This window comes from Manacus candei, unplaced genomic scaffold, assembly GCF_025592945.1.
Source record: "Manacus candei isolate 608988 ecotype Guabito, Panama unplaced genomic scaffold, ASM2559294v1 h1tg000028l, whole genome shotgun sequence".
NCBI classification, from domain to species: domain Eukaryota; kingdom Metazoa; phylum Chordata; class Aves; order Passeriformes; family Pipridae; genus Manacus; species Manacus candei.
In genome coordinates this window covers 6,165,636-6,192,482 of record NW_026138076.1, presented here as the reverse complement: position 1 = coordinate 6,192,482, position 26,847 = coordinate 6,165,636, and the positions used below count along the sequence as shown (strand labels likewise).

At 37.4% G+C, this 26,847-nt stretch overlaps 1 protein-coding gene across 1 annotated transcript in view; it reads left to right on the top strand.

Annotated features, from left to right (window-relative positions):
• The first annotated feature begins 2,672 nt into the window (after positions 1 to 2,672).
• RFC1 (replication factor C subunit 1) overlaps positions 2,673 to 26,847 on the top strand; it is a 32,220-nt gene continuing 8,045 nt past the window's right edge. The window contains exons 1-14 of the mRNA XM_051789934.1: positions 2,673 to 2,909; positions 8,001 to 8,129; positions 9,825 to 9,900; positions 10,904 to 11,023; positions 19,263 to 19,495; positions 20,201 to 20,275; positions 21,883 to 21,960; positions 22,302 to 22,389; positions 22,484 to 22,785; positions 22,988 to 23,095; positions 23,627 to 23,806; positions 24,119 to 24,223; positions 24,914 to 25,310; positions 26,221 to 26,330. Of these exons, the coding sequence (XP_051645894.1) occupies positions 2,688 to 2,909; positions 8,001 to 8,129; positions 9,825 to 9,900; positions 10,904 to 11,023; positions 19,263 to 19,495; positions 20,201 to 20,275; positions 21,883 to 21,960; positions 22,302 to 22,389; positions 22,484 to 22,785; positions 22,988 to 23,095; positions 23,627 to 23,806; positions 24,119 to 24,223; positions 24,914 to 25,310; positions 26,221 to 26,330 (2,223 nt within the window). The 5' untranslated portion in view covers positions 2,673 to 2,687. The remainder of the gene's footprint in view (positions 2,910 to 8,000; positions 8,130 to 9,824; positions 9,901 to 10,903; positions 11,024 to 19,262; positions 19,496 to 20,200; positions 20,276 to 21,882; positions 21,961 to 22,301; positions 22,390 to 22,483; positions 22,786 to 22,987; positions 23,096 to 23,626; positions 23,807 to 24,118; positions 24,224 to 24,913; positions 25,311 to 26,220; positions 26,331 to 26,847) is intronic.

Below are 26,847 nucleotides of genomic sequence, written 5' to 3'. Positions count from 1 at the left end.
GAATTTTCATCTGCATCAAAATGCTCATTCCTTTTTCTACAATGTCAGAAAAATTTGATTTCCTTTACTAGAGACTCTAGTAAGCAAAATATTCCCTATAGTATTCCTCCAAAATAGAGACTACAATCTAGTAAATGAGTATTTTAATATCTGTTAATTTCACAAAAAACTCCCCAGGATTTAACCTGAAATTTCAGGAAAAATATTTTTGTTGTGTCTCCCTAATCATCTCAGCATTACCATACTATATTTCTTTAGGGCAATTCCTAACCTCAGAGGTCCTTTGGACAACTATGAAGCTCAGAACGTCTCTGTTCCATTACAAAGATTTCTCAAATTATTCAAGTGAATTATCCCCTAAAACACGTGAGAAAGACTGCCTTATGGACTTGAAAAGTATCTCAGTGTTAAGTTACAAGTCTCTGCCTTATATTTCAAGTAAGTTTCAAACAATTCAAAATACAAATTGTGTAGAGCAGTAAATAAAATATCCCTTCAAAAATTGCAATAAAAATTGATTTCAATTCTGAAATAAACAAAGCAATGTTCAAAAATTTGAAAAGAAAATATACATGAAAATATTAACAAAAAGAGAACAGGCTATTTTTATTTATCAATACAAGAAAATGTAATCTCCTCTTGATAAGCAAGACAAAGCCTTCACTAACAATAACAGTAGGACTGGCTTGGTTCGACAGGGGAAAAAACTCAAGCTCAAGAGCTAATATCTCACTTTTTTCATGTATTTTGGGAAAAAAATCCAATATAAACAGCTGAATAGGCTGTGATTTTCAGAAAGGTAGAAAACAAGTCTAATTTTTAAAAAATTATTTGTCACAATTGTAAATAGAGTGATGATATTGAGTGTACTTCAGCTATTTTTTAAAAAGGTGTACTTTCAGTTGGATAATATGGCTTTAAAACATGACCCAGGATCAATTAACAGACTCAAAAGGGATATTGCCTTGATTTTATCTTGCAAAGCACATAATAATACAATGAACATTCAGTTTTGTTTCCTGTGGCAGAGTGAGGTTTTTCCCACTTCCAGTGGTTTCATAGTCAGGCACACAGAAAGAGGTCTCCTGTCTCCCCACCATACCCAGGAGTGAATTAAAGACATTGCAGGTATTCAGTCTGATCTCTTCATGAAGGGTTAAACTCTTGCCTTCCAAGAAACATGGACATGTCACAAGCCCACAAGCAGATACTGCTCTGCTGGTTGTTACTCTAGGTTGCTTTATCAACTACAAATAGAGATAACCACCTGCAATAACTCTTTTAGCATTATTTGAACAGTTTGTCTGGCTCTTACAAATGTCAGCCACTTTAACTACTCTGTAGTTCTAGTATCAGGAATATGCACAGCTTTAAAAATTACATAATGAGAATTAAATATGTAAATACAAACTTATCACTGAAGATGTTTTTCTAAAGCAATACCAGTTATGTTTGCACAACCATTATGTTAAGTGCTTATGCAATAACTTGTAAAGCAGGCTGAAAAGCCCAGCCTGTGCTATGGATCTGCATTTAGTTGCTTATTTTGTCATGTTTCCTATGCAGAAATCCAAATTCACAAGCTAGGCTAATGCTGAAAATATGAGTCCACCTAACCATGTGCGTTCATAATAGAACGGTAGCAATTTCTGTACAAACAGGATCCTACAATTACTTAAAGTCCAATTTAAATAATTAAATGGCAATAGTAATAAGTATCATTAACTTTTATCTTGGTGTAGTTATTTTTGTTGGAATTCGACCATCCTACCAAGTAGACAGTCTCTTGTTCTCAGAAGAATGAAAAAATAAAAAAGGAAAAAGAAAGATGGGAACAGAGAGTGTACACAAGTCATAGCATTAGAAATTGCAGTATGAGCCAAGCACAAATTGAGCTTGTACTCTTTGCTTTTTGGTTTTAGTTTTTTTTAATGAGTGGTTTCCTAAATCATTGGCAATATTTGTAGCATCATAAATTCTGTTTGCCTTCCGTATTCTTCTCCAACTCTAACAATAATTAACAATATGTTTGCAGAATCTAAACATCAGGCAAGTAATTCTTTCATTTGGTTTGACTAAGTTTATTCCCTGCCAGTGTTCAGCAAGTAGAGGAAACAAAATGGATGAAAACATACAAGATTTCATTAAAGATTAATTAGAAAATTGAACAAGATTTCATTAAAGATGAATTAGAAAATTAAAGAATCAGTGGAAGAAGATAGAGCGTAACTCCTCAATTTCTCTTGGCCTCCTCAGATGCAGACTAAGGGCTGTCTCATAGAGGAATCACAGCCCGGCACATCTGGGTGTGCTCCCGGCACAACCAGGACGGAAGGGATCATCTCACGTTTATAACAAGGAAATGCCTCGCTGTGCTGCGCCGATCCAGGCCTGGCTGGCGGTGCCTGCACTGCTGTTATTGGCTGTACGCCTTTTTGGATGCCTCGTTTGCCTCAATCCCCTATAAAGAGCCGAATCTCACGGAGGCCTGGCTCTGCTTTCTTGTATGTTTTTAACCAGCCGTTCGGACTGTCAGCTCTCCGGCTCTGCCGGAGGGGACCAAGGACAGGCCATTCCCTGCGGGCGGCATTCTGAGGGGAGCTCCCGTCCCTGCCGGGCCAGGCCCGAAGCTGCGGGAGCGGTTAAACCCCCGCCGCAGGCACGAGCCGCTGGGGCCCGCACGGAAGATGGAGAGGGGGGGAAGTGCCGAGGGCAGGCCGGCAGGGGAGGCAGAGGGTTCCGGCGGGGGCACGGCGAGGGACCGGCCCCGACCCGGGGCTGCCCCCGCGCCCGCCCCGCCCGTCGCGGCCGTGACGGCAGCGCCGCGCGCCGGGCGGCGGGAGTTGGCGCGAAGGCGGGAGCATGGAGCCGGGAGCGTCCCGCTAGGCACGGGCACCGCCGCCAGCATGGTGAGGGGCTGCCCGCGGGTCTCCCCGCCGCGGGGCTCTGCGTGGGCAGGGGGCGTCGCGCAGGGCCCGGGCGGCGGCGGCGGGGCCGGGGGGCGGCGGCGGGGCCGGCGGGGCCCGGCGCGGGCTGAGCGAGCCCCGCGGGCGGCGGAGCGGCCGCGGAGCAGAGATCGCCCCGCCGCGCTCCCGCCCGCAGCGACCGAGCCCCGGCCCCCCGCGGGGTGCCATGGAGCCCCTGGCCGAGGGAATGCCCTTCCCGAAGCGGGAAGCGGCTGAGCCTCTCCAGCTCATCGAATTAGGGGAATTAGGCGTGGACCGCGGGCTCGACTGGGGAAGGAATGCGGACGAGCTAACCTCTCCAAACGCGGTCTGCCGGAGTGTTAACTCTGCTTTTAATTCCAGCAGGGGCACACACGGGGGCGTTTCTTCTGCCGAGCTGGAGGGCGCGCAGTATTTGCAGAAAAACAGTTCGAGTGGGGAGAAAAGAACTTAAAAGTCTGGAAGTAGGCAGTTGTTTATAAATAAGGATGCAATCCTCATTAGGCTGTAAAGAGTTTGTAAATATAAACATATACGTGTTTTTGTGCTTTCCAAAGTGCTGCTCCCTTAAGCAGCCACTATAAGATGGTATCCCCTCTTCATCTCTGGCTCAGATAAGTTTTCTTCTACTCAAATGGAGCCTCTCTACACACCTTTTACTGGTTTAACTACAGATGCCGTTCAAAGCCAGTTAGCGTTCAGCTTTGATTTTGGAATCCAGAGAGTTTAAACATGTTTATAGCTTAAACCTGATGCTCTGCAATGATGGGTGATACAGTCTGAGTCTTCTACAGTAATGACAGAGGTCTGCCAGCACTTCTACTCCTGAAACTAGTCATGTGTGATATTTTCATAGTTTGTTAGGGCTGGCCGATGGCTTTAAATTTATGTATGAGGACAAATCTGCTTCTCCTGTTTCTCTGCTAACACCTTTTTAGAAAACTGATCTTAATAGAAGACTTGCTTCCTCCTTTCCCACCTTTGTGGGACAAAGGCTTTCTCCCTCTATGTCATCTTCTGAATTCACACATCTTGCAATGTCTGGCACTTCCCTAGAAAGGAGGAAGACAGTAATAATTTTGAGGACAATATGAGTTGCCTCAGCCCGTTCCCTTTTCAGTTCTGAAGCAAAGAGGCTGTACAACCATCACTGCTGCAGCTGCAGAGGCAAAAATGCAGTGATGTTAGTAATGGTGCAGCAACAGCACAAGTGTATTGCAATTCAGTGTCACACCCTTGCAAACTTTTTTCGTGTATTGCCAAATGCAAGTAGCCCCCGTCAGATTGGTTCTGCAGCATCTTCTCAGCTGTGCTGAACTGTTGTGTGTAGAGTTACACAATGAACTGATTTGTTTTAGAAGGGATTTATTTTGTCACCCAGATTAGTGGCCTGACCCAGTTTCCAAGCAGAGCGCTATACTGGTACACCTGATGGAATGAGTGGCTGGGAGTAGGGGCTGCTTGAGTTTTCCCTAGCTGAGAGGGAGACTCATAGGGCCGGAGCTGGAGCATCAGCTGTTGTGTACTTAGACCTGTGACACTGGTTGAAAAATGTCATATAGAACCTGTGCTGCAGTTGCCACTATCAGTAAATATTAATTAAGTATAGTTACCCAAGCAAGTATTACTAGTTTCATTGAAGTGATATTATAAATTGTTCTGGAAGCACCAAATGTCACAGGTGATGTTGGGGCAAAACTTGTGCTGAAATAGGCGGGCTGTAAATAAATATGATTCTTTTGATGAAGGCCCTCATGGATGCTCCAAATACCTGGAATGAGGTGCATATACCTTCTATTGCAGTCACTGAGCTAGGTTGGTGAAGTTCAGTGTTCTGTCTTGTATTTTGAGGTGCAGAGTGAATTATATGATGTTATTTTGGAAAATATTATGCCTTATTGAACACTAGCCTTGTAAAAACACTGTCTTTGAAGTAACCAGTCTTTGTACCACCTAACAAATAGGTTTCAGTTTCTGCTTGTGTTACTCTCCTCAGTAAAACAGACAGATACAAATCTTTCAAAAGAAAACTTGCAACCCGATGTGATGAATTTCTACAGTCTCCTGTTATTGCATAAGATGGAGGATTTGAATCAGTATTCAGAACTGGCAAGGACTAGATGGCACAGCCATTACTGAGGTCATACCATTGCTAAAAGCTGAGCAGGAACCATCTTTTTAGGCTGTTCAGATGCTGTGCATCAATTACGCCCCTAACTTAGCAAGAGTGATCAGAAAGCCTTAGTTACACCTCCTGCTGGGGTGGAACAGCTCAAAATTACATGTCTTGTTGCTGCTGCTGAAGCACACCTGGGGAGACACACCAATATAGTCTTGCCCTTAGATTTTAGTGTTACGGGCAAGGGGACCACCTGGAACAGCCATGCTGGCGGGTTTTTCCAGGATGTGCAAGGCACACTGCTGTGGTTTTTGGGGCAATATCCTGGAAGGAAACTTGATGGTTCCACTGATAGATGCCTTTTCTGATTTGAATGAGCATAGATAATAAAAGCTAAACACACAGTTTTTCTACCAGGTGATCTCATATATATGCATGGCATTATAAACCACTGAGAGGGTCAGTCAGAGTATGTTAAATAAATAAACAAACCCAGAACTGAAGCAAGTGATCCTATCTGGGATCTAAGTCTATATGATAGATACTTACATTGCTTCATTTCTGCAGTTAGTTATGCAATGAATTAATTTATCTGGCATCTCTTAATAAATGGCATGAAAAATCTCATGATTCTTGGATAAAAGCGTCACTGAAGGGTAACTTTATTGTTGCAGTGTGGCATACTTTTCTCCCAAGCAATTCTGTATTCACTGTCTATTATGTCAGCAGAGGCTAACAAGGTTACCTTTTCTTATAAAGAGCAGGATAGCTGAAGAAGATTGGTGAATTTATAACTCTGAAGTTTGAAGAAGATTGTGCATAGGTGTCAGTTTTCCTTTGTATCTTGGGGCTGTGTAGTTTATGAAGTCTGCATTTCATAACCTTTGTGTAAGTCTATTAAAAAATTCTAATATTATTGCGTCTTCTCGCAACACCAAAAGGTTCTGCAAATCTTCTACCACAGTTATGTGCATTTTAAAAGAAAAACTGATTCCAGAACTGGAATCTAAAACTCAAGATGAAGATAGAGGAAAAAGAATGATAAATAAATCTTGCTAAAAAGCCTCTGTAGAAGTCTACCAATAGACTTTAAAAGTAAATTAAACCAGACAGGTGGTGTTAAGTTGGGCTACCCAATGTAACACGTATTTCCTGCTACCACTTGTGAAGTGTGTAAGCTTGAAGACTCTGATTTTGGGATGTATTCATGTTCCCTCACAACAATTTCCAGAAAGCACAGAGGTTGGTAGAGGTTTGTAAGTTTGCAGAGCAGCTCACTTGCTATTTGACAGTTTTTAGTTAAAGCAACAGAATGAGTAGAGCCTTATTGTTGATCTAAAATTAATTCTCCAAATATTTTAAGCTTTAAAGTAACAACTATTAAAAAAACCCCAAAACTTTGAAGTCACTTTATTTTGCAGGGTTGTAGTAAGTATTTAAATTATTTTACTACATAGAAGTTCTAATGAGGCTTGTTTTTCTCTTACCTCTTGTCTTAAGCCTAAAAAGAAGTCAGTAATAATGAGTATAATTGAGTGATCAAGTCCACGAATCCACTTGGAGACTTTTTAAACAGATGCTCTCTTCAAACTTGTTAGCTAAAGGTATCGATGGGCAGAATTTCAGAGTTTATATGGTAATGCATTTATATTGTAGGAGTACATGTAAAATAGTAGAGTGTTGAAAATCTATGCATGAATTCCATAATGGAAATGTGTGAAGTCACACTTAAGGAAGAATGCTTTCCAGTCTACCATTGTCTGCTTGCTGAATCTATGTTATTATATGCAGCTATAACACAAAGAGCCTAAATTTTTACAGGAAATAACATTTCTGATTCTAGAAAATTGTTTTATGCTAAACGAATCTATACATGTCCCATATTTTGTGCATGCTTTCAAATTACATGTTCCATTGATTTTAAGCCCTAAATCCAAGCTGCCAGGGAGCTGGCTGGTAAGAGAAAAGGAGCCTGAAATACTCCTTATTATCAATTAGACTTGATGCAGATTTCTTAAGAATGTATTACTTTACTTGTGGTACTTTACTTGGGATAATAACAAATTACCAGATGAACTCCATGATGGGGAATAGCTCTCAGCTGGGTACAATGTAGGCCTGAGCCACATCCTTTACCTTCCCATTATTTAGGCCATATGAGGCACTTTCTTTCTCTAAAATGGCTGCTAACGCTGGAGGTAGTGATACCAACCAGGTACCTGTTTTCTCACTTTCTTTTTAATAAACCCGAACCAGTGGGCTTTTTTTGACAGAAGTCAGATTTGGTTTTGTCTATACAATAGTGTTTTTCTAAAGTTGAAGCTTCAGCTGTTGATTTTACACACTTAGAAAGCTTGTTATGTCTATTGTGGTCAGGTACTAAAATAAGGTTACAAAATAGACCTTTTGGAAGTCTTGATATTAAATTGTTTCTCTATTTAAATGTTACCTCTCTTTAGCTGACTAATTTTTTAGTGAGATGCAAGTTACTGTCTTAAATTTCTGAGAAGGTGGAGAATACAGTAAGTATGTCCCACTACTTAACTGTCTTTTTACATTTGACACTACTTCATAGCTGTGTTGATCATTTTAACTGTAGAAGTACTTTGGTCTAGGTTTGTGATAACTAATTGGAAAAAAAAAGAATTAAGCATCTATCTTAAGTCGTATTTCATTGCTAGTGGAAGTTTGTCTTGCAATTGGTGAAGATGACTAAGGAAGAAATTAATTTTTTCATGATTCGAAGACGAGAAAGGTGGTGTGGGTGTCTGAGCAACTATGTTTAACTAGCTGGGCTTTGTTTTCTGAATCATAAACAGAATTTCAAAATCAATATATATTGTAATGGAGCTGCTGAGAAAGTAATTACAGTGCATTGCTGTTTTATAGTGTGATGAGCTATGTATTTAAAAATTTATTGTTTTCCCTTTTGCTAGGATATCCGGAAATTCTTTGGTGTTGTTCCTCCTGGAAAGCGACAGCAATGTGAGACTCTGACAAAGAGTGAAAAAATTAAAAATGGTGAAGGACCCTCAAGTGGGAAGAAAAGGGAAAAGGAGACTAAGGTTGGTTTTGCTTTTCTTGTTTATGAAGTGTTTGGTTTCTCTGATACAGGATTGTTTGTGTATCTAGCATTTCTTAAAGTTATAATTCTTCTCATATACTAAAATAACAGATAATATGTCAGTTGTTTTTATAGGCATGGAGGGAACTACCGCTTAATATTAACTTCTAGCAGTAAAACTTTTTAGGTGGTGAAGAAAACTGCTAATTTAAAAAATTTGGTTTGTAGGGCAAAGGCAGGTAGAAGTTGTTATGATTAGGTGCTAGTGTAAGAACAGTTTGATGTATTTGAAGTTATTTTAATTATTGCTCACAGTTCTCTAAGTAGCTGTGCTTACTTAATCTTTAGTTTAAATTAAGTTGAAGCTTATGCACAGTAGATGTAGGCATATCACAAAGGTGCCATGCTTCCAGGTGAGGTAAAAGTCTGTGGTGGAGGTGCCTTCTGACCAGTTTTTCTAACCAGATGTTCTAACACCTGTGGGGGAAACGTTAATATTGTTTGTCTTCATTGGGGTCACTTCTGTAAACCTGTTGCAAAGACCAAATTCTTTAAAATGATGGGTTAAAACCAGATTGGGTTCTGGTGTCAGGCTACTTCACATGTTCATCATTTGAGCTGTATAAAAAAGAAAGCAGTGGCTAAAGATAGCTCTAAAATGACTTGCAAATGGAAGGATTTCTAATAGGATGGAATGTTTAATGTGAAGCATAACAGTGTGGACGTAAGATGTTACTTAAAAAATATTCTGACTATATTTTAGTTGTTTCAATGTGAAAATAAAGGACCATTAAGTGGAGCTGAAAGACATAACAGTAATCTTCTCTGATCTGTTATTTCTACTGTGCAATTCTCCAATTATATCAAGGATTTAACAGATTTCAGATTAGGACTTAATGTATATGATAAAATGAGTTATTCTAAAAATACAATTCTAGATAAATAAAAGCATTTACAGCTGCACGTGATTACAAAACAAAAATAGTTGGTAGTTTGTTAGACTGAGGAAACTTTATACCTGTGCAGCTTGTGATTTTTCTAAATATCTAAACTAGCAATGTTTAAAAAAATAAAAAATTCCTTGAGACAATTCAGTTCTCTCTGGTGCCACCTGGGGCACGTTTGTCAGGTGCATTCCCTGGCGGTGGCTGCACTGCTCAAGGGGTGAGAGAGAGCCTGCAACAACAAGGGCTCTGACCTGAAAATCAGTGTAGCTTCAAATGTTGTGCATGATTTTTTCTTTTTTTCCATTGGGTGTATTGTTCTCTGAGGTTGTGTTGAATTCTGGTGGTTACAATGAAGCCACATCCAGTGTGGAAACAAAAGTGAAAGTAACTCACTGGCCTGTCCGACCTCTGTTTTGCATGGGACCATTTCTTTTTTTTGGTTTAACAATTAGAAGTGCTCAAAAATCTGTTTTTGATTAACTTTAGTTAGCATTAAATAGAATATTTATTTTAAACATCTGTAGTTTGCCTGGAGCATGTTTAGCTTTATTGCTGCAGTTTCTTCCTCATTTCCTCTGCCCTGCACCCTTCCTGCTCCCGCCCATGAGTTAGCAGAAAACTTTGTAAATGTAATATTGGAAAATAAATAATTTGTTAGAATTTGTTTGAAACTCGTAAATTTCATTGTGTAACTGAGTAAAAGCTGGAAGGATCTGTTTATTGATGAACTGATGGACTGTTACTCTTAGGTGAACAGTTCACCCAGTGAAGATGATTCCAAACAAAAGCGTACGAAAAAGAAGAGGAGAGTAATCTATGATTCAGGTAGTGTTCACAGTTGTTTCTGAATGTTCCTTTGTATCCCTTGCATCAGCATTCAAGGTTGATCAGGTAAATGGTGCATCTGAAAGTTTTTGTGTTGGTTTTTTTTTATTATTATGGAATAGATGCAATTAAAAACATTTTTCACAGTAAATGTTGATGGATAAATATGTTTGATAAATATGAGTGCAGTGTATGTCATGCATGTAATATACAATGCAAAATAACTTCTAAGAAAATACCTGTTTAAAAGACCAAAATCCAACCCACACACAAAAAAACCCACAAAAAAAGAAATTCAGATAGTAAATTTTATCGACACTTTGTAACTTTTTTTTTTTGCTATGAAATTGTATATACATTCTGGAGAGTTTTAAGTGTTCTTTTAGGGATAAATAACATCCTACACTGAGTACAGGAGGCTGATCTTATTCTATAATTTTACATTTTTGTGGGTTGCATGAATATAATATGGAAGATTGTTTTAAAAGCAAACTTGTGTGTCTTTCTCTACTAAAAAAATCTAGTAAATATTCATTTCATAGTTACAAATTTACAGTTTCATGGAACACACCAGTATAATATAGTATTTTTTGTGGCTTGGGATTTTTTGTTTTGTTTTGTTTTTTTGTTTGTTTGGTTTTTTGTTCGTTTGTTTGTTTTTGTGGTTTTTTTTTTGAAGTAAACTGCTGTGGTACCCTTGACTGTTGCATTCCTTTTTAGAGAGGTTTTTATATAGGCATAGCTGTTCTTGGAGTAAATAACAAAATATTTCTTGTTATGTAAACAAAAAAACCACTTGTCAAGACAGAGTTCTGACCAAATTTGCATTGTCACTTATATGATGGATGAAAAATGAAGCTATGCTCTGACATATGACAGGAATATGGAATCTCTCACTCAGTTGAATATATGTAAACACATGTTAACTGTTATGTGATCTATTACTTAAAGCCTGTGTGTGTATGTGGAGGAAATCTATATTTATGTTGTGGTCAAAATACAGATTCAGAAGAGGAGGTGCAATCAGTGAAAAAATCCAAGAAGACACCTGAGAAAAAAGCAGCTACTTCAAAACTTGGTAAAGTTCTGAAGCGGGATCCTGTTGTTTATATTTCAGAGACAGGTAATGGAAGAAACGTATCATTATGTGTTCAGCTGTAGTGGGGCGGATTATGTTACTGGTGGGATGGATTGTTTGACTGATATACTCTTAAATTTGATCATAAAACCTAATACTGAGGAAGACAAATTATGTTCTCTTTAAACAACCAAAAGCACTTCAGACGTTTAGCCTCAAGTACTGTAAAGTCAGGCACATATTTAGGTTTATTATGCAATTCGAAGTTGTGTAATCAAGTTTTTCTGTTTCCATGGGAACACTAGTCAAGGTTATTAGTGAAATCCCTGAAAACCACAGGCTCAAGGTTACTTCTTATCAAAAGAGTCTTAAGTACACCCAGGGTTGACTTAATAGTGTATTTTAAAACAATGCCTTTATAACTTGAGACTTAATGTTTGGATTTTGTTTATATTTCATCTGTATAAATTGTTTCTTCAGCTTAATGGAGCTGTCAAGCTGAGTGTGTTTAAGTGGTATTGATACAGCTATTGTTTGAGATAAATATGCTTTTGAAGAAGAGTAATACAGAAATATAGACAGAAAAGATCCTAATGAAATTTGTAAGGATTTGTTCTTTTCTTATTTTTGCTGTTATGGAGCCGAAAACTTATATCAAGAATGTGCTGCTTGGACTTGGATCAAAAGTCAGAATCTCATTCTCAAGGGCTCTATCCATGGCCATATGTTTGAAAGAGCCTTTTGGCATCAAGTAGACAGTAGAAGTTTGGTAGTTAATTGCTTCAACCTTCAATTAAACTTTTCAGTTTAATTTCAACCTTTCTTCCTGTTATTGCTTGAATTTCTTTCACTTCTTCTGTATAACTGTGGGGGATATAGCTTTCTTGAAAAGTGTTGGCAAAGTAACTTTTTGGTTTGTATAAGAATGGACTGATTGGGCTATTGCATTGCTTTGTTTCTTATTAGCTTGTGAACAGGCTGATTTTTTTAAAAGGCAAAAGAACAAAGCAAGAACTGTTGCTCTTTGTAATTCTATAATAACTACTTTTGTTTATTAAAACAAATTGAATCTAAGTAAGTATTTAGTTTAATGGTGGCCAAAGATAAAATGAAGTTATTCTATCAGGTAAGAAGGGGGGAAAAAAGAGCCTTTTATTGTTGATAGTACAGTGTTACAGGATTGGGAAAAATCCAAGTGTTTGTTGTACTTGTCAAAGTAACACTTTGACTGTTTAAAGAAGTATGGAACCTTGAGCTTTGTTTGTAGAAGATGACCTGCTATTGTGATTTGTTGAACCTCACCTGGTTTCATCACAGGTGGTTATTTGGCAGGAATTGTGACCTCGCTTGTAATCTTTCATATACGTCATGTAATGTAATTAGGTATATGTAGCAATGGCCTTGATTGCTTGGATATTGGAAAATAAACTTTTTTAAGACAAGAAAAGCCTTGTTCTAGTGGTAGGCTGAGTTATTTATAAAGGTAGAAAAACTGAAGTCGTAGGAGCTGAGGAGGTCTGTAGGTTACTGGAAAGCTGTTCGTTGAGAACTTAGAAGACAGGACAAAGGAATAGCTTGTGAATGTGCTTGCTGAATATATACTCTTTAATGTAGAGAATATTGGGATGGGGAAACAAACAAACAAACCAACCCCAAAAATCTCAGAAAAAAAACTATTAGTGAAGTGCTAGTACTGCTAGCAAAATAAAAATAGTTCCCACATCCAAACGCTGGTTCAAATGAGCACCAGGTTGTCAGTGAATAAGCATGTCTTAACTGAAAGGTTTCATGGGGGAATAAAATATTGTCCCTGCCACTCCTGGGGCAATACTTGCATTGTACATACTTATGGGAAATGCATGAAGAGAATAAATAGTACTCTACACACCAGCTTTCCTCAAAAGTGTTTAATGAAAGGTCAGTTGAAAATACGTAGTTGAACCTTAAGGGAGTTTTACTTGAAATGTACTTTAGGAATGAGTAGGTTCTGACAGAAACCCGCAGAGGAAGCAGGGAGTAGTGTTGCAGAGGACAATGTAAAAGGTTTTTAGGAGTGAGCCCCATTAAAATTAATTTGGTTAAGTTTAGGAATAGTACAACATAAGGGTCATATAATGGTAAATGTGCTGTTGTCTTAAGTGGTGAGAGGAGTGTTATATAAGTATAGTAAATGTATGATATTCACCTAAATAGGTGAATAAATATAAACCAGAGATGTGGTTGAAGTAAAATATAATCTTATTCTTTAAGAAGTGGTCTTTTTTTCCCTCTGCACAAACTAGGATAACAGCAATGTTGAGAAATAAATGTGGTAATTTTGACTAAAAAAGTTAATAGGATTCACTTATCAGAAGACAGAGTGATTACTTTAGAATGACTTGTCAGCCTGTATCTCAAACATGGCAGAACATGAAATAAGTTCATTTCAGTTTAGTCTCTGTAGCAGCTCTTCAAGCTGTAGCTGGAGTTCAAGATGTTGCTGCTTTCCTCTGCCTGTTCCTATTCTCTTTGCTGGAGATATTTTTTCTCCCTTTCAGATCTTCTTATTGAGCTGCTAGAGTAACTAGTCTTGACATAGTTATTCTGTTGGATTATTCTAAAATGTAAAAGAAGATTTTTGTGTTTGGATTTTTTTTCTATACTGGTTGATTTTGTTTGGAACGGAGCATTGTGTCCTTTGTGGCTCAGTAAGTTGAGCTGCCTGAGCTGCAGCTGGAAAAAAAGGAGCACATTTATACTTGCCTGGATTGCTTTAAGTTACTTTTTTTTCCTGTTTTGTAATTATTCATTGGGCATTGCTGAATATTCCTGTCACACGGGTAACTTTAGGCAACTAAATCAGAACATGAAATATCATTACATGGTGGGGATTCAGATCTGCTTATGTGAATTGATAAAGCTGCTATTACAGAAAAGTGACCAGCTCGAGTGAATGGAACTCTGAATAATAAACTGGAATAAGTTAATGGACTGATAATTTCTAGTTGCTTGCCAAGGTAACACACACAGCCGTTTCTATGGCAAGTGCAAGTATTTCCTTTGGAAGGAGTTGCTATAATTGATGGCTTTTCAGATTAAGATTACTTACTGCAGTTTAAATGTATTCAGCCTTCTCGTTTTAACGCTCTCAAAACTAAGTATACAGACTTGACTAAGACTTTAATTTGGTGTATACTTGACAAAGGGTATCAAAGTCTATGCAGTTTGGCACTCAAGTGTATAATTACAGTTAGATGTGGCAGTTACTTCATTTCAGTGTTTTATCCCTAAATCTTTTCCCCTCAAAGTGAAAAATATGGCAGGGGCAACTTTATGAAGTTACCTTTGATAATTGAAAAATCCAAATGTAAATTCATTTCAGGGGACTAAAACTGAAATGATTTAGATAAGTTTTATATTTTTATAACAGCACAGAACCTTGACTTGTCAATATAGGCCAAGTGCTAACAAGTGTGGTTTAAAGTGCATGTTTGTAGTACATCTAAAATCATTCGCTTTTTGAGAAATAGCATGAAAAATCTAAAATGAAATAATGATACAATCTAAGTTTTTAAATGTAGGTTGCAACTACTGGTTTTTTTAAAGGAGAAGGAAGAGAGAAAAAATGCTTTTTGCTGGTCACAAATAGCATCTGTTCTTTGGAAAGAGTTACAGGGATTGACTTTGAATAGACTTGCTGGCTTTTTTGAGAAGTGGTGGTTATCTTAAAGATAATGTTCTTAAAGACTTCTAGCAAAAGATAAGTACAAAACTCAGTCCTTCCCAGTGCTGGGACTCTTGAGTACTGCCCAATGTAAAGTAATTTAAACCCAAGTCTGCAACTACAGACAAACACTATTTTCCCCACTCTCAGCTTTAGCTTGGACAGCAATACCTATTGCTGTAGGTTGCAAGTTCTTTAGGACAGGAACTGTTTAAATACTTGTGCAGATGTGGTGCCACTGAAGCTGAAGAATGTCCAGAATATTGCCATTTTATTCAAGTAATGTGGATTTCATGACTTTTGGATAGGATATAGTCCTTTACCTTCTCATAGAAATCCTTATGTAGTAGTCTACAAATGCTGATTCAACATACGTTTATCATAATAAGTACAAATTATTTTTAATCTGTAGATGCCCTGCCTATATTTGGAGTTGGTTTTATGACATCATAGTAAGAGGCTGTCTCTGCCTTAAATTTTATGTCCTAAACAGAACAGGAACCCGGGAATTATATTCTCTAGTGATGAGGAATTCAACAGTACAGAAATAACGAGTGAAGATTAATAAAATACATTGTTCTGAAGGCCCTCCAAGGATCTGTCCTGTGCTGCTTATTGTCATTGTCCCTGCCTGCAATAGATTGGTCCCTTTTTAGATTGGCTGAGATCATTCCTGAAACCAAGACTTTTAAAAAGATCTGAATTTAAACAAAGTTTAAAAGAGCCTAAGTAATTTTGATTGAGATCAGTTAGAGAGCAACCACAGGTTGCTCAGTAATCAGCAGATGAAGCTCTTTTGAGAAAGGGTGAGGATAAGAAAGAGGAATAACAAACATGTACAGGTGAGCTGCTGCATTGCCTTATTAACCTAATTGTGATAGTGCTGGAACAGTATATAAAATGAAAGCCAGATGTGCTTTAACGTCATGGAATAGCTCTTAAAACCCCCAGGATTTAACAGTTGTTGTTTGTTGCTAGGGAAGCTTGTCCTTGTACATTGTCTGGCCTAATTGGTCCTTGCTTTGTTTGTCGTGTTAGTGTCCAGAATAATTTAGAGCAATCTCCTAGTGTCACTGCCTGTGTGTTCCATTAATCACATGATTAGCTTTCTCTGTAACATCTACTTAATTTCCAGAAACCTCAACTAAAATATATTGTCTTGACTTGTGTCTGTAATTCAGAGCTAATCCTGAAAAAAACCAAATGTATGTTCAGGATACTTTTTCATTGTATAACACAAAAAAATGCATTGATGTAAACAGGAAATACTGTTCTCTGAATGTCTTGTTCTGCTACACAAAGCTTTTACAACAGAAAAGTCATCTAGTTGGTGATCAAATTGATTCCTGTTTCTTACTTTGTGAAGTCCATGCCCCTATGTAAGAACCTCTCAGCTCTTCACCTTGCAGTTGGTATAAACATGCAATTAATCTACAATTTTTGTAAGCTAAAATCTAAATTGTCACTTTTATTTTCCCACAAATTATTGGCTTGCTTTTATGAAAGTGAATGCCTCCTTTTCCTTTTACAGGTCATGTGTTGACAAACACTGACCTGAACAGCTCAGCAGCAGTACCAGGACTCTCTTGGTATTTTCAAAGTTTTAAATGAGGTTGCCTTCAGGCTTGTAAGGAAACTGGAAGTGTGCAACTTTGCTGTCCACTTCTGTGGCAGTAGGCATGTGTGAGCAGTTTGTTTCAAGGAAGTGTTAAGGTTTTACTGAAAAAGTGGGTTGTTCTTTAATACTTGAAATAAGAGGACTGGGGGAATGCCTGGAGATCAGGTGAATTTGTGATGGACTTACAAATTTTGTGAACTTGGGATGAAACTGTAGCCTGAGAATCCGTCCCCTAAAGCATCTTTTGAAACCCACTTAGTAGAATCAGGGCAGTTTTGTTCCTAGTGACCACTATGTTCTCATTCTCCCTTTTCTTTATTTATATTTATAGTTGACAGTCCATAAATGCTGTGGGTCTCTTGTCCTTATTCAGCCACTGCTTCCAGTCAATGAATGCACCTAATCCTACCATTTCTAGGAAAGACATAATTAAAGCAAAGCCCTAATTATTGACACTATGTATACTGGCTTCATAAATTGCTCGAGTCCATATACTTTTTTGATTAAAATCTAATTATATTTACTCTGCTTCTTTGTACTTGAGAGAAAGCAATATCCTGTTGGGTTTTGTTGTTGTTTAAGTGGTTACAAGTGAATAATGAAAAAATATCAATATTGCATACAGATCTTCTGATAACAGTAACGATGAGGAAAGATTCTCTTCTAGCATAGAACAGTCTTTGGCTTAAGAAAAGCTGGGAGCAAGGGTGCAGAATAGGATTTGTATTGTCTTTTCAGGACAAATAAATGTAATTACATTAACTGCTGATTTCTAGTGACAGGTACATTTTACTACTACAAATGTGTTTTTTTGTTAAACTGAAAAATTTGAAAGAAGCAAAAATATTTCTGAAATTAAGTTTGAGATAAACATTCTCCTATTCCGAATTCAGACTATTATAAATTAGGAGCCTAAAGCATCTAGTGTCCAAATCTTCCTGATATGTTATAATTTTGTTACGTTGAGCGAAATGATAGTAAGAGATTTACTGCTGCATAGGGAAAATAAATTTTCTTGAGAATAGTGAAGCTTTTAGCTTTGTAGTAAAACTCACTGGGCTTGAATTTTCTCTTCCATATATTGCTTTGTGAATTGAATTGGCTAAGATGCCACTTTCTCATAGATAAATTTTTATCTTTAGGCATTCTTGATTTAATTGCTGAATCATTTTCCTCCCTTAAAGATGCATCTTTGTTTTATTTTTCTTTCTGAACTTTCTCTCCCAGGAATAGTCAGGATCCTGCTTTGTACTTGTTATATTCTGCCTAGTCAGTATTCAGTAGCAGGAAGTTCCAGCTGATGCTTAAAACACTCTTGTTAGTACCATCTGTTGAGAACAGATGAAACAAAAAATAATTGTTCCCCTCCATCTCTGACTAGTATACAACAAAAATAATAGATGGCAGACATATGACATCAGCTAAACTTAGGGAAGTGGTAAGAAAACAAATTTTATAAAAAAAGAAATATGGGGATTTAAATTAGGGATGGCTGGAAAATGAACATGTTTTTGTGATAATGCTGTCAATTTAAGTTCAGTAATAAAACAGGTGTTTAGAACAATCTGTGTTTATGATATGCTGAGGGGACTGTCTAAAACATCTCTATTTTGAGAAAAGTAAAACTAAGGTTCAGTTAGGGGCATGCAAATGAGACTGCCTCTGTTTCTGTTCCTCTCATGTCTTTGTGCTGTTTTATTGCTGTCTAATGTTGATTTTGGGGGTTTTCTCACAGTTTACTTGCACACTTCGAGTTGGTAGAAGAATTCATGAAGACCATGCTTTTATCACTAATCAAGAAGTTTGTCCAGTGATGTTTCTCTTTTGTGCTGTAGTGTTAGTCTAGTCATGTGGCAGTGATGTATGTAGGGGTTTGTATGCTTCAGTGACAGGGTTTCATTTGTATAACTGTCAGTAAGGCTTCGTGACACAAAACTCTCTGAAGTCCTTGGTTATCTCTTTTGGTTGATCGATTGTCTGGGTGAAGAGTTTGGGTGCAGAATGGCCATCAAACCCTCTTTCTCTTTTTTATTGCTGGGAAAACCATGTCCTGGTTATTATAGAAGAGTCCTAAAAGGGAAGATTTAGGTTTTTGTTTAGTGCTCTGTGGGCTAATTCTTAATGAGACTGTGTGTACCAACTTTGCTCCTCCTTTTAAATTGAAAAATCTATTTTGTCTTTTTGGCCTCTTGTCTGATTTCTGTGTTATATAAAATGGCTGCATTTCTTTGAGATGGCTTTGACTGTACTGGAAAGAGAGTGTGTTAAAGTGCAGAGATGTGGAGACTATAGAATAGCTCAAAAAATCTCTGACTAAAAGGGAAAAAATAAAAAATGGCATTGAAGTGTTTCTGCTAAAACATTCATAGGCTATGAGCAGTACTTTAAAAATAACTATTAAGCTTATCCAAGGAACTTTTTTTTGGTTAATAAAACCTTCTGATATTTTACCCTGGTTTACTATGTAAGATTGAGAGATTCTGAAGAATATACATATCTACAAAGCTTATATTAGCTCCTTTGTTGATGAATACTATAAAGTAATACAATAAATGTATCTTTGTACTTCACATAAAATATGAAGGAAGAGTTGTGCTGTTCAATTTGACATTGCATTAATTAAAGAGAGAGTTCAAACTTCAGTGACATAGATCTTCTGTTAATTGTTTTCCCCCTTTAAGAAGGGAAGGCATTCTTTGTGAACCTCTCTAAACGAGAGGTGATGTCATGAAACTTTATTTCAGTACTGAATCTATTCAGACTCGAGTTAGCTATTAAAGATCATAAATACTATGTGTTATGCAACTCAGCCTTTTTTTTTTTTTCAAATAACTTCTAAACACCTGTAGCATTTCTTTTAGAATGTGAGTTGTGGTAGTCTGCCAAAATAGTGCTCTTGACAGTTCCATTATTAGAACTTAAGTACGATGTACCAGAAGTAATAGAATACTCTTCATGTTTAGATGAAGAAGATGACTTTGTCAATAAAAGAATTTCCCTGAAACCGAAGGAGAATGGGACATCAGCGGTCGGTTGTCCAGGAACAAATTCCGTGAAAAAGGAAGATGTAAAACCACAAGCTAAAAGCAAACCACTCCCTCCAGTGAAACAGACTCCCACCTCTGCACTTGATTACTTTGGGACAAGTAATGTCCAACGATCAGAAAAGAAACTGGTATCCAGTAAAAGGAAAGAGGTAAGTGCTGATGATGTTCCTTTAGGCTGCTCATGTGTCCGAGGGCAGATCAAAGTGGCTTATTTAACACCTGCAAGGAAGCACTTAACTGCCTGTCCTAAAGTTACTTTTTAATGATCACTGAAGTGGAAGTTCAGTTCTGATGATATGTGTGTGCATATCAAGGCCTCAAATACAGGCTTAGAGTAGCATTTTCATGTTTCACAAGATAGCACAAAGTCAAAAGTAGTATTTTCTCTGTTGCTTCTTCTCAAGTGACTTTTCTTGAAATTAAGTACTTTCCTGAGATTAGCTTATATTTGAGGGTGGAGGGGAAGGTGAGAGAGGAAGGAGGTTATTTTCCCAAGCTTTATGGCACATACACTCATGGAATAACAAAGCACCAAGTCAAGTACAGAGGAAATTAAAAATTCACTGATATCTTTCAAGTGGGCCAACTGTGATAGCTTCAGGGACGTTCAGTGTTGTTTGAGGAAAGAAGATATTTATATTATAGCATGGGTTTGCTTTGAATAATAAAATCTCTTGAAAATAGCCTTGTTTAATAGAGTTTAAGTTAGAGAGCCAGAAATGAAATGCTGCATATTTCATTCCTAGTCCTTTTCTAGAAATATACAGAATAAATCTGTACACATTAAATTATTATAATTGACACAGTAATGGGGGAACTGAACAGTTGTTTGTTTTTTTTTTTCTTAAATATAGCCTTCACAAAGCAGAGACAGCACACTAGATGATGAGGCCATTGCTAGGCAACTGCAGCTTGAAGAAGATTCAGAGGTAAAAGCTCTATAAATTTACTTCTCTATGTTAAATTTACTGCTCTACGTCAAGAGCAGTTTGTTTAACTTTACAATTGTTTTTCGCTAAGAAAATAATGATGGACTTTCCAGATATGCTGTAAATAAGTGTAATAAAATTTATCTGTGTACTTAACTTTTGCATATATGTGCAAACATAGTCACATAGTTATTTTTATGGGCACTATTTCAGTTATGTAAATAGAACATGTCACTTAATCTATTTTCTCTCTATCCAGACTTTCTCTACCTGTGCAGTTGATGTGCCTATAATAATCTTGCTTTTCACACAGAATTTACTTTTTACTTCCTCAGTGATAGTGTTTTGATGGTGTTTTGGTTTCTTCATTCCTTGGAGTGAAAAATTAAAAGCCATTGCCATCCATAATTGGTTTCACTTGTCTTCTAAATTTTCTTATAGTTGAGAAAATATGAATGACCCAGGAAAAACAAGATGTAGTCTTTCATTTGAACTCATTTTATCTGTAACACACAGTGTCTGTATGTGTCATCAATGCACTTTGGATCAGGTGTGTCTCTGCCTCAACCTGGTTTGGGTTCAGTAGATTCTGCTCTTTCCTTTCTCATCATACACAGGGAATATAGATGCATTTCATTGCTATGGGCTGATAAAAATGATGTCTGTGGCATCTTGTTTTTATAAAGCCATCTAATGGAATTGTAGAGCATGTCATTTGGACTTCAGGACAGTTCTGAAAGTATTTTTCGTTTGTTTGCTTGTTTTTGTTTGTTAAAACAGTGGTTACACTATTCAGGACTAGAAAAGGTTTTCTTGCCCATGGCACCATACTGGGTAGGAAAAGTAACTGTATGATCAGTTATCACTGTAGATGTCATCTTTATTTTGTTAGGTAAAATAAAAATGGAAACCAAACCAGCTTTGCTTTTTTACAGTTAATAAATAACTTTCACATATTCCATGTGCACTATTTGTTCTTACTGTTTTTTCTGTCAGAGAAAATCAGTGTGAATAGAAATAATAAAAAGTTAAAGTATATTTGCTTCCCTAAAGTAAACAGAACTGAGAACAAGAGCAGGGGTAAGGGTAGTAGTTAAATTCTCCAAAACTGCCAGAATTCTTTTTTATATATGTTTCGGTAAACAAGAATAAAATATTTGTTCTGAAGACATCGTAATTTTTAACAGGCATTGTTCCTACTTGTCTTTTGGGACTGCTTTTGTAAGTTTTTTAAAGGCAGTAGGTTACCTCTTGGTGCAGGCTTGTTGTTCTGAGATACTACCTTCAAGTTTCGGTTGTTTATTAAAAAGAAAGGGTACACAACAATAAAATACGTGAAAGAATGAAAAACCTTTTTGAAAACAGCTTATAAGGCATGTTAATGTTTCTAGTGCAACAAATCCAAGCTCAGTTTTTCTCACTAGACTTCACTAGTCTCTCTTTTGTGGTAAACAAGTAATTCTTCAGTGCCAGTTTCAGAAATGTATTTGCCTCTGGTAGGACACCCTTTTTCCACCTATGTGCTCACTTAGCGTTTTTTAAAAATATAGTAGAATTGGAACTTGTTAGACATGAGCCTAAAAATCTTTTTTCTTTTTGTCTTTCAGCTAGAGAGACAGCTGCATGAAGATGAAGAATTTGCTAGAACTTTGGCCATGTTGGATGAAACACCGCAGAAGAAAAAGGTTGAACTGTTTTTAAACTTTAGCTTTTAGAAACTGCATTGTTGGGGTGTTCTTATTTAGACACCTTTGTTTTAAGACTTCTGTAGAAATGAAATAAAAACAGCAAGAAGGTGTTTTCATGAAAATAGCATACTCACTTTTTATACTTGCCTCCTGGATTTTCCTCACTCAGTAAATAGTATCCTGCCTAGTCAGACAGCAGGAACAGTACATGTGTGTGCTATATGCCTCTGTTGGAAAGGTATTTTAAGTTCTAGTTACAACTGAGTGAAGTGTGTTGCCATGTCCCAATGGTAGCTTGGGACATGCATCTCTGACTTTGGCATTGTGTGTTTATTTAGGCTCGGAAAGATACAGGAGGAGAGCAAACAGTACTGAGCATCAATAGCAGTCCTAACGTGCCAGCAGGATATAAGCAGTCGGAAAGAGGTAGGACACAGAATATGACAAATGTTGCACCAATTTATAATGTTAATGAGATACATTTTATATATGAGCTCTTCTCCCTCTACCTCCTTTCAAGTGAAAGCAATAGATTCAGCAGGTGAAGCAAAGAATTACACTGCAAAGCCGGAAACTAAATCTGAACAGTGTAAAGGCTTTAATTTATCCCCGCAATCATCTGATGGTAAAACAGCAAGAGTGTCGGCAGATAAGACCTTGCCTTTGAAACCTGCCTCTAAGCTCATGTCTCTGAAACAAAAAGAAGAGATTGCTGAAAAGGAAAGAGGTGCTCAAAATTCAGTATCAAAACAAAAAACTGCTTCAGAGAAAGAAGAGAAGACAACGCCAAAGAAGGAAAAAATTTCTCCCAAGAAGAGTGAGGTAGGAGTACCAAAATTAATTTAGTTGTCCTGGTGGAGTTTGCAGAGCAAGTTTCAGTATTACATGTAAATAGACTAAAAACAAGTGTTAGAACTTGTTTTTCATTTGATGCATAAAAATGTCTTAACCTGTGATGCTTGAGTTTATTTTATTTTGCTGGCTTTATATATCTGTGTTAATTTTTTTTTCTCTCCTGGCACAGTCTGTAAGTCCTGAGGACTCTGAAAAGAAGCGAAGCAATTACCAAGCCTACCGAAGCTTCCTTAATCGTGAGGGTCCAAAAGCACTGGGGTCCAAAGAGATACCTCAGGTAAGTTTGGCTACAGCAGGATTCTGTATGCAGAGGTGGAGTGCATCGTAGACTTACAGATGTAAGTGGTCTAACAAGTATCAACTGAACTGTTAAAAACTGGTATTTTTTTTCCAATAGGAAGCATGGATTGTTAAAAGGTAAATTGTAATGCAAAGCAGTGACTAAATGTAAGGAGATATACTAAGGAATTATATTCATAACTTTGTGTAGGAAGTCATGATGATCAAAAATAGTTACTGGTCTGAAAGTTGAAGATTGCTGTCACTCATTTGACTGCTATGCTGTGCTTGAAGTACAGAGTGCTACAAGTATGATCTGTCAGATAAACTGTGTGAAGTTTTGTTGGTAGCTATTCCTGTTAATGGCTTTTGAACGTTTAGGGCTATTACTTAGCTAGGTATGATAGTCTTATTTTTAGAGTTTCATAGGGAACTTGACAGGGTAGAGGGTTAAAAAAGCTAATGGTGAAGAGCTATTTCGTAGAATTGCATCAGGTAATGGGGTTTTTTGCAATGCTCTGCTTCTCAGGGAGCTGAAAACTGTTTGGAAGGCCTGACATTTGTAATTACGGGGGTTCTGGAGTGTATTGAAAGAGATGAGGCCAAGTCTTTGATTGAACGTTATGGAGGAAAAGTAACTGGCAATGTCAGCAAAAAGACAAACTACCTGGTGATGGGGCGAGACTGTGGCCAGTCGAAATGTGAAAAGGTGAGTGCTGCTGTGCTGAGCAAAGTCAGAGTGAAACTGAATTGTTCCTGTCTTTGCTGCTGATTTTCAGTATCCCTGCCAAGAGGAAGCAGTACTACTGATGAATTGATCTTTAAAAGGAAAAATTTGCTGAACGTCCTGTCTTTGTTTTGTTTGTATTTATATGCATATGTACACACACACAAATAGGTATATATAAATATAAAATTGTTGTTGTTGTGTTCATAAACATAGTTTTTACTGGAAAACCCTTTGAAATGAATAATGCAACTCCTAACTTGACTTTACATTTACTTCTTTCTTTTGCTCCAGGCATCAGCTTTAGGTACAAAAGTTATTGATGAGGATGGCCTGTTTGATCTTATTCGAACTATGCCAGGCAAAAAGTCCAAATATGAGCTGGCGGCTGAAGCAGAGGTTTGTTTATTATAAACTTAGGGGGTTGGTGGTTTTTTTGTTTTGGTTTGTTTTTAATTGAAAGGAGTTTTGGTCTTCTGTTCCAGTAACAGTAACACCACTATAATCAGTTTGATTTTCTAGGCTAAAAGTATTGAAAATGAAAATTTTATGTTTGTGTTTTAAGACTTCTAGTTGTGAGCAATAGGTTATTTTCCCACCTTTCATATTCATACTCAGACATTATTCTGTATTTTAGGTATCTGACAGAGGGGGTAATTCCATCTCCTTAGACAGTCTCAGTTTTAAACTTGGAATATTGGATTGGGTTGAACAACTTCTGCAGGTGTTGTTTTGCAAGAGCTTCATGAGGGTCTGGCCCATTTGTTCCAACCTGACAGTCTTTAGTTTAGCATTGTATAATGATGTCTTAGGCTTCATGAGTAAGGGGACTGCTCTTGGAATGACCAACACATTTCCTGCCTCTTTTTTTTGGGTTGTGCTACAGAACCAGGTGACTTTGTGTTTAACAGTGCTTTATTTTTCAGAGAGGAGTATTTCTATATCTGCTCTTGAAGTTTTTTTAATCAGTACATAAGTTTTGTTACATTCTAAGCACTCCTGTACATGTGTAAATAAACAAGCTCTTTGGTTTTTTGTGTATTTTTTTTTAAAATTTCTCTTTAATTTTTTTACCTTTATGGTCCAAAGACAAAGAAAGTGGAGTCAAGACCTAAAAGGACACCACTGAAAGCTGAAGCTGGAAAAAGGAATTTTAGCCCCTTCAAAAGGGAAGCTGATAATAAAAAGTATAAGTCTCCTCCTGAAAAAGAAGATACTGTCAAATCTGTCAAGAAAGAAACCACTGCTGTTCGAAAACTTATGGACTTTACACGTCAGACTGCAGAGGAGAAGAAAGCCCCAAAACCTGAGGGGAATTTGGTTTCTGAGGTTAATGAAGATGGAACAGAGAGATTGCTATGGGTGGATAAATACAAGCCCGCATCTCTTAAGGCACTTATTGGACAGCAGGGTGAGCAAAGCTGTGCCAATAAACTGCTCCGATGGCTCAGAAACTGGCACAGGAATACTTTGGAAGATGGACAAGGTGACTGGCTCAGTTAACTTTTCTCTGTGTTTGTCCATGCTAATCCCACTGCTTGGTTCCCTGGACCCATAAGGGCCTTTGTGGGAGCAGGGCGACTCTGGAAATCGGGAATGACGCTGCAGTCAGATGGATTTTTAGCAGCAGTTGAGCCTGAGGTTTTTTTAGTGAAGTAGTTGTCTACTTACTAACCCTCTCCTACTGCCCCACCCCAAAAAAGAACAGAAAACTGTGTCTCAAAGGTGTTTTTTTTTTCAAGTGTTAAGTTTCACTTTTACAAAAGAAACCAGAACAACCCAGCAGTGATGTATCTAAAAATGGCATTGAGTTGAGCATATTGATTTCTTTCTCAAGAAGTGAAATGAGGTTATCCAGTCTAACCTGTCTGTACACATGGAAATACAGGGTAGCAGCATGTCTAAAGGGCTGCTGTCGCACCTGGGGATGAGATGAATTGTTGAGGTCCTGGCTCTGACAAGTAGTCCATATGTCAAGTAGATACAGTTTGTCATCTGTGTTTAAAATAGTGTTTAAGTTTTACTTCAGCCATAGAGGAGGTTTTTATGTGTGGTGTGTTTGGGGTTTGGTGTAATTTGTTTGTGGTGGTGTGTGGGTTTGGTGGTGTTTTGTATATTTATATGATATGCTTGTGAGGAAATTGCTGAAATGGTTGTATTACATTAATAGCTCTTTTGCCATTTTTCAGTTTAAAATCACTGCAAGTCATATACTTTAAGCTGGTTTAAGCTGCTTTTCCCCAAGTGGTTAGAATACAGATGTGTATGCATCGTTTGATGTTCTTATTGAGCCTTAAATGAGGAAAAATTCCAGTGACATTTGATATCTTTAGAAGCTTGCATTTTGTTTTGTAGTTACATACCTATGTAAAATGTGGAATGTTTTTTTTTTATAGCAAAGACCAATAAAGCTGGAAGCAAAGATGATGGGACTAGTTTTAAAGCAGCATTACTTTCTGGTCCACCTGGAGTTGGTAAAACTACTACAGCTGCTTTGGTTTGTAAGGTGAGTTCATATTAAGTTGTTCCCAGCACTTTTTGTTATATATTAATTCTGTATCTGTGCAGATGGATATTCCCATAAACAACCAGGGTCTGGTCTCAGCCAAACTCCACCTGCTTAGAACAGGGTTACAGGTGAAAATATGTGGATGTTTAGATGCCTGAGCCAAGAATGTAGCAATGGGTGTCTGTGGTTTTCTTCTGTTACATTGAGGGGAAGCATATCACACAGTGTGTTGAACAATTGGAAATGGTTTTCTAAAATTATAAGCATTCAGCAGTAGTTCTTCAAGTTGGGGAATATTTACACTAAATTTAGTAGGAATCAAATTCTGGCAAGCTTTTTGAAAGCCTAAGGTTGTGGTTTTTCTCTATCTAAGAGAGATCTCTCCCAGACTTTAAATTGAAATACGACTTCAGGATGAGAGAAGTTCATAGTCATAGAATACGCTGAGTAGGAAGAGACCCATCAGGATCATCGAGTCCCACTTGAGTTGACAGTGCTATGTGTCCATTTCTAA